General features: G+C 42.3%; 1 protein-coding gene across 1 annotated transcript in view; it reads right to left on the bottom strand.

Annotated features, from left to right (window-relative positions):
• Positions 1-14,322, bottom strand: part of AIFM2 (AIF family member 2, ferroptosis suppressor) — a 408,648-nt gene that overhangs the window by 193,756 nt on the left and 200,570 nt on the right. The window contains exon 6 of the mRNA XM_086922126.1: positions 2,952-3,060. Coding sequence (XP_086778252.1) covers positions 2,952-3,060 — 109 coding nt within the window. The remainder of the gene's footprint in view (positions 1-2,951; positions 3,061-14,322) is intronic.

The raw sequence follows: 14,322 nt of genomic DNA, 5'->3' as shown, positions 1-14,322 counted from the left end.
TGCACTACTTCTGGGAGCCCCAAAAACTTTGATTCTAAAGCTGCAGAGGATCCAAAATATGGCGGCTAAATTGGCTCTATCCCGTCCTCGATCTGCCTCTTCCTCTGGCGCATTAGCAGACCTCCATTGGTTACCCATCCAAGAGAGAATTTCCTTCAAGGCGCTCTGTCTCGTCTTTAAGGCCTTGCACGGACAGGGGCCGATACCGCTCCAAAACCTTTTTTCCTGGTACCTCGCTGCCAGACCCCTAAGATCCTCCTCTGCGTTTCTGGTGACGGTCCCCAGGATCAATAGAGTGAGGATGGGTGGCCGTGCTTTTAGTTTCACGGCTGCCACTCTCTGGAACACCCTCCCGTTGGCGCTGAGGTGTAGACAAGATTTCATCCCTTTTAAAAAGGACCTCAAGACCTTTTTGTTCCCCAGAGCAATGTAATGGTAGTATGCCTGCAGGATAGACGCAGTCTCAGCGCCAGGATACCCTTTGGGTGGCAGTCGCGCTTAACAAGTAAATAAATAAATAAATAAATAATGCACGCTCCTGATTTGCAGGAGCTATTTCCATTAAGCGTTTGCGTATAGCCATCGCTGCTGCTTCTCCCTTGATGTTGCGCAACATAATTGGTAAGACTTGGTCAAAATTACCCATCAGTTTCATCCCCAAGTCCAGGGCAGGCAATACTTCAGGAATACCCAATATGGTCGGGGCACCGTGTATTCTAATGTAGGCTGCAGCAAAGATTGTTCCCCATGTGGTACGATCCTCCAATGAGGGAACCCTTTCCATTGGCAAGCAAATTGTTAACATTGTGTGTTTTTCCTGTGGACCCATATGGACCCATATGGAGAAATAATGCTTCCAACTGTGCTATGTTTTGAGGAATCCAGAATGGTACTTGATCCCTTTTTGACGGGAACACACCCATTATTGCTTTTAGTGTCTGTGGACTAATTATTGGTGTGTTTTGAGTTTGAACTGTGAACACATAAGGGGGGGTAGTAGAGTACACACCAAAAAAAAGCAACCACAACGGAACGTAGACATGGGGAAATTCAATCATTGGAAAAAGTTGCCCTCACTCACATACCGAAGCATGTGACATTCTACCATCATTGGGCCTGCTTGCAATACGCCCTGGTGTAGCCACACCCCGGGCGGAGCATTAGGAAGGGGAAAACAACAATAATCAAAGTCACTCGACAAGACAAACCATAAATTCCAGACAACATGTAACATATAAAGTGATTTGATGTGTACCAATCACCAAGTGTCAGAAATAATAGTGCGACTAAAGTGCAGTTAATAAGGAATATTAAAACTGATTAAGGGTGCCAACTGAAATAAGTGTTTTATTGGACATTACCTGGTACCCCTATCAGGATTAAAAACTCGAATTAGGATGGGAAGTGTCTCGTTCGAGGCCCAAGGATCTCACAAGACTTCCCTCCTGATACTGCTTATGTCGACATGTTTCAACCGTAACAAATGTGCCAAAGCTGGTCACCTCGGTATTCTTCAGGACAGTCGCCTTTTATTTCTGTCCGAGCCCTACCGCAATTCGGTACACTGGGCCCCTTGGAACTGAGCCGGTCTTTACAAATCCGTGCCCTCTCCTGTTACATGTAGAGGCTTATCCCGAAATACGGGAAAAACACTTACTGTGGATAAAAGAGAAAAATAAAGTAATGTAATGCGTTCTCTTTTCCCATCTTGAGGCTTGCCATCTCTATTGTGCAAACCATTTGTGTCTCTCTTATATCATGCTGTTTTATGGTTAGGATGGTAATGAATCCTCGTAATTCATTCATGATCCTTTAACTGAAGTGGGATCTCTTTACCCCACCCTTCCCATACAGAACAGAGGAGAATTCCTTCCAGGCTGGACCGAAACTCTGCAGGTTGATCCTTTGAGAGGCAGAGGAGACCTGACATCCCTTGCAGGGTGCCATCCTCGACGCAGAGATGGGTCCTTCATTCAGAACCATCAGGTGAGGGGTTGGTACTTCCCCGGGGGTTTCATAGCTCCATTAGGATCTATCTTGACATTTACATATAGTGAGGGTGAGGGTCTTTTATACTAAAGTGGTCACTCCAGGGTTTCTTCTAGAATCGATATGTTTTGAAAACATTTGCTAATCCTCTGCTAATCCTTTTCTAAACAAACATGATCGTGCAGAGCTGGCTCTTGGCCATGGATGAAAAAAAGTGGTGACCCTTATAGACTAAATCAGCCATGCCTGAGGACATGTTTATGTACGTCAGGTACAAGGATTAAGATAGGGTACCAGGAGCCTGATGACGGAGAGACAGAAGTAAGCTACTAGATAAAGGTCACCTGTGTTAGGACCGTTTTGTCGTGTGGATGGGAAAAAATGTGTGTAATTGGTATGTACATGATGGGACTATCCTAAAGAACATGACACCCTACCCTTCCCTCCCACTATCTCCCCACACCCCCACCTTTACCCAGTCAGAGGCTGCAAAATACGTTTAGCCCCTGCTCAGAGCAGATGTTAAACATATGCGTTAAATACCACTGAACTGGGAATTTCGTATTGGTTTACAACTGGTAAATTAGGTCCCACATGGGGTTTAAATCATAATTGCATTGTACTGGTGTGGTGTTCCTACACAGGAAAAGATTTTGAGTGTGTGGCTTTACCACACCGCCAGTACTCGCAACTAAGAACTGATTACCTTTCTACAGATGTTCTTGAGCAGATCAAGATAAACAAATGATAACTGGTGCATGCCAGCATAGCATTCATACCAAAATTGTCATTGTTTGCAGTATTTTTCTCAACAGCCATTTGTGCTTAGAATAGTAACAGTCTATAACTTTGGAAATAATTTTGCTTTTATTAACATAAATACATCTTAAAAAAGTATTTCACAATTTCATTGAGCAGCTCCTCACAAAATCAAGAAAAACTGGAAGGATGAACTCACCTACCTAATACTAGCTTCACCCCTTTCTTCAGTAGGATTTCCTTCACAGCCTGACGGACACTGGGCTGCAGACTCACATCAGCTAAAGCAATGTGAGAGTGAATGAGAGTGACCTAGGGGTAACAAATGAAGAACCATCTGACAGAGTTACCAAATACATTTTGAAAAATAAACACTGAAAGTATAACAGACTATAATAGTGCGCAAAAATCAGGAAAGAAGGCCCAACTGTATAAAGCCATTTTGCAGTCAACAACCTTGTGATTCACAAAATCACAGGCTTTGCGGCCACATGATTTTTTTTTTATTAGTACTTACTGAACCCCATTTGGCAAGTCAGTAAATTATTTCCACCTCGCAAAATGGGTTTAGCGACTGATACCAAATTGCATTTCCGGAGTGTGAAAGGGGTATCCCCTCCAAATTGTAATTCAATAAAGTATGTTACAAAGGGTCTTTGGCCACAGTTGCTGTTTCAAACCATTGATCAGTTACTTAGCAGCTCAAAGGAGGAGGGAACTTCTGTAAATAGTCTTAGGCCAACTGGGGAGAATGGGAGGAGGCAACAATCTGCAACAATTTCTATAAGATGCACCGTTTGCTTAAGAAAAACGTGTTACTCTAAAACGCAAACACTGTGATGGTTGTCTGCTGTTCACTGCAGATCACCATCAGCATGTTTGTAGGCAATTATAGGGGGTCACAAATAGCGACCTGCCTGATTAACATACTCATGTGCAAAAAGAACAGATGACGGTCGGAATGCTGAACAATTCAAACATTCACCCCGTCACAAATCTGGGTTAAATCCATTATTATTTTGCTTGACATGCCTTTCCAGCCCGAACTGCCATACCAGGTCCTCCCTGGACCAAAAACAAGCACCCTGGGATCGGTTTTGGGGTATCACCCCTCATCAGCCAGGCTAGCTTGAATCTGGTGGCACAGCGAGCAAGGGACCCATGTCTGGACATACTCTTCACACTTCAGGTGACAAATGCAAAAAGAACAGACGATGGATGGAATGCTGTACAAATCAACCATTCACTCCCTGTCATAGATCTGGGTTAAATAATATACTCTAGGCAGGCCGTTCTGAACTGCCTGTGGCTAGAAATGTTGTGATTTGACCTATTAGTATATACACGTTGCTCTCACAATCAGATACATGAAGTAAAAAGTCATTCACCAATATGCCCTCACATTTTGCGACTTGTCTCTCAGTACACTCGGTCCAAAGAGAACGATTTGCAATATACAAAATTATTCCAACTGATTAACACCAATCAATTCAGCTGATGGCTTACTAATGTAAAACAGACATCAGTTTGTGTATGTGTTTTTTGTGGGAGCAGGACATCCTAAAGGCAAAATGTTCCATGCCAAGTGGCTTGGCACCCAGGGTTTGTACCTAAAGAGAATTGTGTATTGTATTTGCTTTATTTTATGAATGTTAAGTAATTTCTTTAGTTTGCTATGCACACCTTAGTCATTAATATGCTGTACAAATGTTCTTTTCACTCTTACTCTTCCCTCTTCTTTTTGCTCCACTGTCCCGTCTACCCCTTGTCCCTGCCCTCCTCACTCCTCAAGGGGCCCCAAGCATTCTGAGCCCCCAAGCAGGTCTGCAAGGCATTTTCCACAGCCCTTGTATTCAATCCTCTACCCACTGGTCGGCAATCCAGACACCCAACCATTGTGGCGGTTTGTTCCACACATGTCAACGCTAAGTTTGCTCACTTGCACGTTTCTATTTCACATCTTCAAGTCACATCGACTCTCTGCTAAATATTCCTCCTCACCATTAACTGATGGTTGACATCAGAATTCTATCACAAACCACTAAAGGTCTCTTACATCCGGTGAAATGGGAAAATAAAATAGCTGTTTACTGCAACAAACAGAAAAGAGCCATAATTCTCCTACAAGAGACTCATATTGAGCCTTTTAATGATGACATAATCTATTGCCCTTGGGCCACACAGGACGTCACTGTATTTGCAAAAAGCAAAAAAATCTGAGATTTCCGTCCTCTGCCACACACACTATTATCAAGGCAGATATAATTAATCACCAGTATCTTAAAGAAAAACAAAGAGATAGCTGTAGTAATATATCTATGGCAGGACCTGGACAAAGGCCTCTCACAAATCCCAGATAAAGTGGGTGACATTGTAGGGGTGGACTTCAATCTACCAATGGGCTGTGTCCTGGATAGAATCTCCTCACATAAATTTCCGGGCAGCAGATCTCATAAACAGATGACATTTTACTTCAAGAAAAACAACCTATTCGACACCTGGAGACTATTCAACCCAAAAGGGAGTGAATAGACGTCCTAATCCCCTCATCACCATACCCTCATGAAAATTGATTAAATCCTAATAGATAAGACCATAGTCCCCTTGGCACAGAACCCCAAGATTGAGCCCATACTAATTAGCGACCATGTGTGCATATCTATTGATCTTTCTCTCGCAGGTACTCGGCCACCACCAAAATTTTAGAGCCTTAACAACGCACTCTTGGAGGATGACCTATCAAAAATTAAAATCAGTGAAATAATCCAACACTTCCTGTAATAAAACAGAGATGGGGACACCTCAGATTCGATTTGTTGGGCGCCTAAAAAGCCTCTCTCAGAGGCACCTTAATAAATCTAGTTGCTACCAGAAACAAATCCCTGAACAAGTGTCTCAACTCTATCGAATCAGAGATCAAATCCCTAAATGAATCCATCGGACACTCGCTGGCTACCAAGACGTCCCTAAGCTGCGCAGAATGCAATATGAATACAATCAACTACTAAGTATTAGAGTTCAGAAATGGATGGACATTGGCAACCCTGAGAAATCGGCATCGGAAACAAAGCTGGGAAGGCCCTTGTTAACGATCTGAAACACTCCAAAAACAAAACCATCACCATGGCCATCAAAACCAAATCTGGTGTTACGGTTGCCTCCCCACCGGTGGTTCTGGAGGTCTCCCATAACTTCTACTCTGACCTCTACACCCGAAACAATACAACCAACCGAAAAGATTGCGTTATGTATCTGTACACCTGTTCGCTACCATCAGCCTCAGCAGAAAACAGATCCCAACTCAACGCCCCAATCACCTCTGAGGAAATCCACACAGCCATTAAAACCTCATGCCAGGTAACGCTCCAGGACCTGATGGGTACTCAGTGTTTTTTTGTAAAACATACCTCACTCTTCTATCAGAACCTCTTCTGCCCTTATTCGAATCGTATGTCACCTCCGGCCGCATCTCTGGCTTGGCCTCCGAGCCCTCAATAGTGGTCATTGCGAAGGAAGGAAAGGATGCAGTGGATGTCAAAAACTATAGGCAGATATCATTAATCAATATTGACTGTAAAATATACACCAAAAATCCTGGGAAAAATATTGGAGAAAGCGACACCAAAATTCGTTGCCCATACCCAAACCGGTTTAATAAAAGGTAGGCTAGCCGCCAACAATATTCAAGTCTACAAACGCTCGTAAAAGAACTTAGCCATCACCCTTGCCAACCGCAGCCATGGCTCTCAACACAGAAAAAGCCTTTGATAAGGTCTCATGTACCTTCGTACAGGAGGCACTACACAAATCTCAACTAGGCGAGAACTTCATTCAAAGGGTGAGTGCTCCCTATGCAACACCACTGGAAAAAGTCAGTATTAAAAGCTACTTATCCAAATCATTCCCATTAGGTCAAAGAAACAGACAGGGATGCCCCTATCCCTACTCCTGTTCCTATTAGTTATAGAATCCCTCTTATGTTCTCAAAAAGAGAATAACAACATCAAAGGTTTCCAATTTCAATCGGGCAGGCAACTTGTTGCAGCTTACGACACCGACGACGTTCTTATCTTCACTGAAGACGCAGACAAAGCTATTCCCCACATTATATTGGATATCAACAACTACTTTTAAGTATCTGGCTACATTCTTAACCACACCAAAGTGAAGATCTTCCCCATGAATATCCACTGTACCCCCACGATTCTTGGCAACTCTAGTCTGAAATGGCAACCTGAGGTGCTCAAATATTTAGGCATTTGGTTTAGCAAAGATTTTCAGGCCACTATCTCAATCAACGAAAGAAAAACACTTTCCAAAATTAAAAATGTATTAAACTCATGGTCTCTCAAACACCTAACACTGTGGGGTGCGGTTGATTAATCGAAAATGATGATAGCGCCCCTAGTCAACTTCTTCTCCAGGATGCTTCCCATAAAAACTCATCTAATTCCTTCTTTAAAGCTGTGGAGAAGGCTATCTTGAAGCGGAACAGAACTAGGACCGCCAGTCCTTTTCTAACAAGCATTGGTATAGCCAATAGGTCTCGCCTTTGGACCTTATAATTGTTTAACCATGCAACAGTTGATGTTGTTGCACCAAGGATTTTGTACTGCATAACTAAATACTTATAAGGTCCAAAAGGCGAGACCTATTGGCTATGCCAATGCTTGTTATAACACTGAAACACACACATGGGCCGCCACAACAGAAACCCTTTCACTGCTGCTGCGTCACCCTTCTCACTCTGCCATATCCCTGTTTTGCTAATCTGTTCAACCTCATCACATGAATGATCAGCAGGAAGGGTGTGAAAGAGAAATGACGAATGAAACAAACACCAGGAAATACTTTCGGAATTAACAGCCTTAAACAAACACCAGCCCGACACACAGGGGGGGCAAAGATTAGAGGTGAGCTGTGGGCAAGTCAACAAATTAATAGGCTGGGCCGAGCCTGAGCCTACCTAACGAATACCCCCTAAGGGTCTGCTTGAGCATGAGCCGAGCACCACAATATTTTGCATGTAAAACGTTTAACAAACAAAATGTAAAAATATGGCTAAGTCAAAAGAACCAAAATCCAGGTTAGTTATTTTGTGCCCCCTACACATGGCCTGCATAGTTAACATACATACATTATTAGAGGCTATTCAGCCATTTACAAGAAAGGATTTTCAAACGCTGCTTTTTAAAAATATAAATGCCAATGTGAAGCCCCTAAGTGTAGGCGCCCGCTGGACCTGTGCAGGAAGGGTGTAAGGAGTGAGGGAGGGGTCAGGCAGACTAGGGAATGGCTGTTGGAGGAGGAATAAGGAAGTGTTCACACTTGCTTAAGAAAGGCTCAGTTTGTGCTCAGAGGGTGGGGAGGGCTTGTGATGCTAAGCAGTAGGGGGGAAGCTTAATGATAATGCCGAAGTGGAGGTCAGCATTCACCGTCATTATCTTTGGTCTGTTCCGCATTGATGCAGACTACATACTGGTTTGAGTCTCCCTTTCGAAATTGCGTTGGTATCACGATAAAAGTTATTGTGGTGATCATTAGTTACTTTACATTACCTTGTTGAGTTTTTGTATTTTCTTAGTATTTTTCCTCCTGTTTCAGTAATGATGTATTGAAGTTTCTGTAGTGTATGAATGTTCTATGTTGTACGTCCTGTCCCAAAAAAACTTAGATTTCATCATTTATTATGTCAGAAGATCAAACTTTCGCATATAGCGAAGATCACATTTAAAAAACTTTTGAGCGACCCTCCTTTATTTGGATCAGCCACTCTTAGCAGTAGTGCTCAGAGTAACAATGAATCAGACAAACTCATTCGCCTAAAGAAAAAGCAAATTCGGACCGACCTACATGGCCACTACTTACTCCAACATCTCAGATCAGGCACTATACCATCAGGACTGATAGTGAAGAATATACCAGTAATATTTACTGAAGACAGCATCTACAAAAAAGGCTTTAGTTATATTGAAACTAAATGCAGCCGAGACCTAATGGTCTTGACTATTGAGACAGCGCAACGTCTATCTAAATTACAGCTGGAAGAGATTGAGTCTTTGGAGGCAGAAATGAAATCAAATCCTTTGATCCAAGACTGCAAGAACCTGCTTGAAAAAGTTGAAAAAGAGATTCTGGAATTTAAAGACTACACGGTCCAACAAAAGGATAGCAATTTCGAAAGAGATAAGCGCAATTTCACCTTCGAAAAAGCCTATCCGTACCTTCAACAAGACTTCTACTCTCATCCTGAGGCACGACGATTCCTTCCGGATAATCAGGACAGATCGCGGACTAAATACTTGACCTTCTCAGACACTTTATCATCAGGAGGAAGCGATTCAGATCAAGGAACCTCGCGTCCTCAATACACACGTGGAGGTGGTTATCAAAACAATTTTCAACAACATTATCAACAGAACTACCAACAAAATAACCAACAACAACAGCAATCTTTTTTAGCACAGGGCCAACAGAAAGCCCGAGGCAAAACGAGATTTCAACAACCTTGGGAGATGTCCACGAAGAGACAGAACTACAAAAATTAGAGAAAGCCTCCATCTATAACCTCTCTAATAAACTCCTCACCCCAATGGAAATAAGCGTCTTGCAAAAAGGACTCACTTTTGTCCCGACAAAACCAACTGATTTTGTCTGTTTAAAACTCGAATTCATCGAGTTTTGCAGAAAAATTAGATTGATCACTTTTTTCTCGGATAAAGAAAGTTTACAACAAACTGAAACCACAGGATTCAGAAGGAAATCTAGCTTCTGCCCACCCACACACAAAGTACCCAAGGAAGTTATTTACTTTGAAAAAACTGTTTTATCCGCCATGGCAGTACAAGAGAAGAAGGGAAGTAGATTTGTTAAACCCAACCTGTCTCGAGGCCAAAAAGAAGCGCTGAAATCTATTAAAAATGATGAAAATATTATCGTGAAACAAGACGATAAAGGCGGTGCCATTGTCATCTGGGGCACGAATGAATATATAGCTGAAGCTACAAGACAACTATCAGATACGGAGTGCTATCGCAAAATCAATGCCGACCCAACTATTGAACTCAAAAATGAATTATCAAAAATCCTGACCAGAGGCTTTGAGCAAGGGTTCCTTGGTAAAAACGAATACATCTACTTGGCCAGCAAACACCCTCGAACACCTCGGTTCTATCTACTTCCCAAAGTACATAAGAATGAGCAGACACCACCAGGCAGACCCATTATTTCTGGGTGCGATTCACTATTTGAACCTGTGTCGAAATTTATTGACTTTTTCTTAAAACCATTCACATTTGAAGTCAAATCTTTCCTCCAGGACACTAGGGATTTTTTAAACAAGTTACATCAATTTCCATTCAATGAAAATCAAGATCTCTTGGTTAGTATGGACATTGTGTCCTTATATACTCAAATCCCTCAAGACCAAGCATTGGAAGTGTTAGAATTCTACCTGAACAAACGACCACGTCCGACTAAAATACCAACAGAATTCATTTTGGAACTAGCCAGAATGGCTTTGACAAAAAATTACTTCAGATTCAAGATGATTTCTATTTTCAAATAAAAGGAGTAGCCATGGGCTGTCCTTTTGCCCCGGAACTGGCGATCCTATTCATGAGCCAATATGAGGATAAATATATCCATAACAACAACCCGTTCCATCAATGTCTCGGTGGATGGGTCAGGTTTATTGACGACGTCTTTTTCACATGGTCAGGAACTTCAGAACAGCTTGTTACATTCCACGAATGGCTCGATAACAGAATGCAAGACATCAAGTTCAGTCTTCAAACATCTAAAACTCTCCTTCCTTTTTTGGACGTCGAAATATACTCCTCCAATGGTCACCTGGTAACAACTCTTTTTAAGAAAAAATCCGACCGAAATAAAGCACTTGACTTCTCAAGTAACCACCCAAGAAGCCTAAAACAAAACTTACCGGTAGGACAATTCCTCCGTCCTTCAAGGACAAATACATGAACCATGCGCACGCCCTAAAAGAAAGACTTCTTGAGCGCGGATATCCGCTAAGACTACTCCGGCAGGCAATCAAACGAGCGTGGTGGAGCCCACGCGAAGAACTTTTAAAAAAGATAGAGAGGAATCCTCTACAACACACAGTTTGTGTTTCAACCTAATGTCCATCGTCCAATTCTTTCAAAAAAATCATCCTCCAAAACTGGCATCTGCTAAAAGACCTTGATACCCAATTTTCCGAAGTACCACTCTTTGCTTTTAAAAAAGACAAAAAGTGTAGCAAATCAAATTGTGAGGGCAGCAGTACCCAGAACTAAGGCGCCCACATTACGAGATTATGTCAATCTTCCTCCCATCATTGGACATCGAAAATGCGGCACATGTGTATGTTGCACTTCTACCATCGAAGGAAACCTGTTTCAACACGAGGGCATATCATGGAAACATGACCAATTCACAAACTGTAAAACAAGAAACATTGTCTATGGAATTCTTTGCCCATGCAACAAATTATATATTGGGAAGACTAACCAGGAAGCAAGACAAAGGATGTCACAACATAAATCTCGCATAAAAAATGTTTTGTCAGCCCCCCTTGTTCAACATTGGATTGATCATTCCCATGTAGAAAATGACCTAAGATGGACAATCATCTCTAAGATCGAGCAGGATCCGAGAGGCCGAGACGTAGAGGCCCGACTGCGACAACGAGAAGCTTTGCTTACACTGAAATTCAATACCACTGTATGTGGTCTCAATGAGATGTCAGAATTGTATAATTTATAAATAAGATGTCCTACTCCTTTTTTCCAATATATAGATGTTCATAAGTGAAGATTCAGGAGTATCTCCACTTATACAAATGGTAACAGATCAGCAATTCAGCTGTCACAACTCTAACACATCTCGTTAATCTGTCTTTTACTTGGAAATAATTTGATTTTGAAAATACACCGCAATTCCCATAAATCACCTAGTCCGCCATTTGGCAATTGCACTCCTCTCTCGTGCGTAAAACCATACCACATGCTTGTGTTATCTTCAACTTTTGAACCACGACTGGCAGCTTGCAACCGGCTGATACAACACATGACCTACTAATACTAATATTGGACGTGAAATGTTTTTCTAAACAAATGCAAAAACATCAGCGTTTTGTATAAATCTGTTTGGAGTTTACACGGTAATCATACAACAGATACAAGACTACATTTCCCTACAGCACCCGGTTTTTCAACCCGGAAGCAAGATCCAATTTATGGCAGTCAACCCGGAGCCATTTACCGGCGCTAACATTCACGGAAGCGCCCCATGGCAGAAGACACCGATCTTTAACGGAGGTAACAAGCTCACTGCTATCTTGAACAAGTCGCATAAATGCCCCGTTCGTATTCGATACTCAGGCATTCGTCCATGCGCGCACTAAAGAGTAATGGTTGTTTTGTCAAATCTGTGACCGTCTAGGCAATCTCGATTCGAAGGCTTCACAAATCTCATGCATAGACGCCTAGGTGCTTTAAACGGTTGACTCGAACTCTTGAAATGTATAAATGGAGAAACACTTTGCAAATGAGGCACCATAAACGTGTTAGTTATTCTTTGATATACACACGTAATGATTCAACTACATAACTTCAACAATGTATTTTCCCTCCAGAAACACGGCAATTACGTTTTTCAGTGCGAGTAAAAGAAACCCGTTTCTTTTGAAACCTGAACTAAAGAGTTTCTTGTGAAAGCTGCATTCGTCTACCATTCAAGTGAGTACCACCTAATGGGACATCATTATTTGAAAAAAACCTGACCATGCCTGATTCAATGATACTTTTTACACCTGAACTTTCCTTCCCCCCTTTTACAGCATTTAAACAAGAGACCCCCTTTTCCAACAGAACACAGGTAGGACCTGTTTGTGTGCTGATCTGAATGCAAGTTGAGAGTTGCTCACCTTTTTTGACTGACAGTATGTTTTTGAATTTATGTCTTGCAGATTTGTTTGTGTGGTCCTGAAGAGAATCCTTTGAGTTTAAAAGGGATTCGAAACGCGTCGACCCTGTTGATTATGTGACCATGTTGATTTTGATATCAACTTAGACCCGGTTGACTTATTGTGACCCTGTCATATTGTTTTGAACATTCCTGCTGATGTTTTGACTTTCCTGAGTAGACTAATCGATTATAAAACTGTATTGTAAAAAGGAAATTACTTTCGATGGTCTAGTCTTATGAGTATTATAAATAGCCCTTTTACAGATTTTGACCAGGTTATCTGCCGCCAAAAAATCAATTTGTGCAGGTCCCTTATTTAAATTAGTCATTTTGCCTTTAGTCACGGCCTCCTCCCTCACTATCACTTGTGGTTGTCTGTCGTCAATACATGTTCACCAATGTGTGTCTGAAATTGTGATTTGTCCTGTTTTTCAACAAGGTGCACTACGTAGACCTCTATTTCCTAGAAATTCCTTAGGGATGTTAAATATTTTCCCCTTCCTTCCCCTAGAATGTCAATCACATGAGTTCAGTATATCCTAAAAATTATTGAATATTCCATTTTGTACACGCTTTACCTCATAAATTCTTACTTTGAAAGAAAACAAAAAATAAAAAGATTCATTCAAAGAAACGATTGACTGAAAAAGTGGTCTTTGGAATTGAGTGAACTTTACCTCAATTCTGTTTCAATTTGGTAATTAGGTTGCACAGTACTGGCATCCAGTTCGTTAACTCTTATCTTGGCGCAGCCTTACTGTGCTTTCGCCAAAACCCTTGTTGTTTCCTTGCAGAGGGTGGGAGGGCTTGTGATGCTAAGCAGTAGGGGGGAAGCTTAATGATAATGCCAAAGTGGAGGTCAGCATTCACCGTCATTATCTTTGGTCTGTTCCGCATTGATGCAGACTACATACTGGTTTGAGTCTCCCTTTCTCAAACCACTCATGGAGCAGCAGCTAGAAACACACATAAGTAAGGATTCAGATCACATGTAGAGAAACTGTGCAGATAAACTGAAAAAGAACAGGCAAACACACACTGTGCTTGATACCTTGAAAATGTGCCGTAGACATTTCTATAACACAGAAACATACACATGGGCCTCCACAGCAGAAACCTTTTCACAGCTGCTGAGTCACCCTTCTCACTCTGCCATATCACTGTTTTCCTAATCTGTTCAACCTCATCACATGAATGATCAATCAGCAGGAAGGGTGTGAAAGAGAAATGACGAATGAAACAAACAACCAGGAAATACTTTTCGCAGAGGCCGCCGCACCCCCCGCAGGGGGGGGGGGGGGAGGCTTAGAGGCAAACGCCATAACCCACGCGGTGCCCACCGGTGAGGAAACTGGTTCTGGGCGCCTTAAAGCGCCCAGGAACCAGCGGAAGCGGAGTGCGCACCAGCCCACTCTGACCAGAAGTGACCCGTGACCTGGGCGCCCCTAAAGGGCGGCCAATGGTCACCCTGGCTTGTTTTGAACCCCCCAATCAGGGGGGTCCACCTGAGGCCCCTATGGAGGGGTCAAGGGGATTTAAGTTGTCGCCTCTCCCAGCAAGGACATAACTTCTTCGAGGAGCTGGGAGAGCGGCGCAGCAACAACA

Source organism: Lissotriton vulgaris, chromosome 5 (assembly GCF_964263255.1).
Source record: "Lissotriton vulgaris chromosome 5, aLisVul1.2, whole genome shotgun sequence".
NCBI classification, from domain to species: Eukaryota; Metazoa; Chordata; class Amphibia; order Caudata; family Salamandridae; genus Lissotriton; species Lissotriton vulgaris.
Note: the sequence above shows the minus strand (reverse complement) of the source record. Positions and strands in the feature narration are given on the sequence as shown.